The 578-nt window shown below is 73.4% G+C and overlaps 1 protein-coding gene across 1 annotated transcript in view; it reads left to right on the top strand.

Moving 5' to 3' along the window:
- Window positions 1-99: 99 nt before the first annotated feature.
- TMEFF2 (transmembrane protein with EGF-like and two follistatin-like domains 2) overlaps window positions 100-578 on the top strand; it is a 132,255-nt gene continuing 131,776 nt past the window's right edge. The window contains exon 1 of the mRNA XM_010569059.1: window positions 100-382. Within this exon, the coding sequence (XP_010567361.1) occupies window positions 100-382 (283 nt within the window). The remainder of the gene's footprint in view (window positions 383-578) is intronic.

Here is a 578-nt window from a genome sequence, read left to right as displayed (position 1 = left end):
GCGGGAGCGGGAGGGCGGCGGCAGCCGGGCGGCCCCGCTCCGCCCTCTCCGAGCCTGCGTTAGGCGTTGGGGGGCAGAGCAGCCCTCCGTGCGGCCGTGATGGTGCATTTTTCCTCCGGCTCCGTGGCGGGGATGGTGCTGCAGCACGACAAGCCCTTGGCCGCTGCCTGCCGAGGCCGGGCAAGATTTCCCTCTCTCTCTCTTCTCCCTGCTTTCCCCGCTGTGCTCGTTTCTCCCCCTCGTCACCTCGGCGGCCGTGTGCCCGCTCCAGACCCGACACCCGCGACGGTGTTTTATGTTCCTAACGCCGCATCCGCGCGTGATGAGATACCGGCACCCGGGTGCGCGGCCAGCAACTTCAGCAGCGCCCGGGCGTGCCCCCGTGCGTGGTAGTGCTGGTGGGGGCGTCACGTATGTGCATGCCTGCGCACCCAGGTGAGCCGGCCACCCGCGGCTCTGCGCCGGCCGGGGGGGGCGATGCGCCCACAGGTATGGGCGCGCAGGGAGGGGAGCGGCGGGGAGCGGCGCTGCCCGGCCCCCGCCCCGTCGGGGGTGCCCGCAGCTCAGCGGCGGAGCGC

Source organism: Haliaeetus leucocephalus, unplaced genomic scaffold (genome assembly GCF_000737465.1).
Source record: "Haliaeetus leucocephalus isolate CR32 unplaced genomic scaffold, Haliaeetus_leucocephalus-4.0 Scaffold1, whole genome shotgun sequence".
Classification (NCBI taxonomy): domain Eukaryota; kingdom Metazoa; phylum Chordata; class Aves; order Accipitriformes; family Accipitridae; genus Haliaeetus; species Haliaeetus leucocephalus.
The sequence above is the reverse complement of the archived record's forward strand: the minus strand, read 5'-3'. Positions and strand labels throughout refer to the sequence as shown.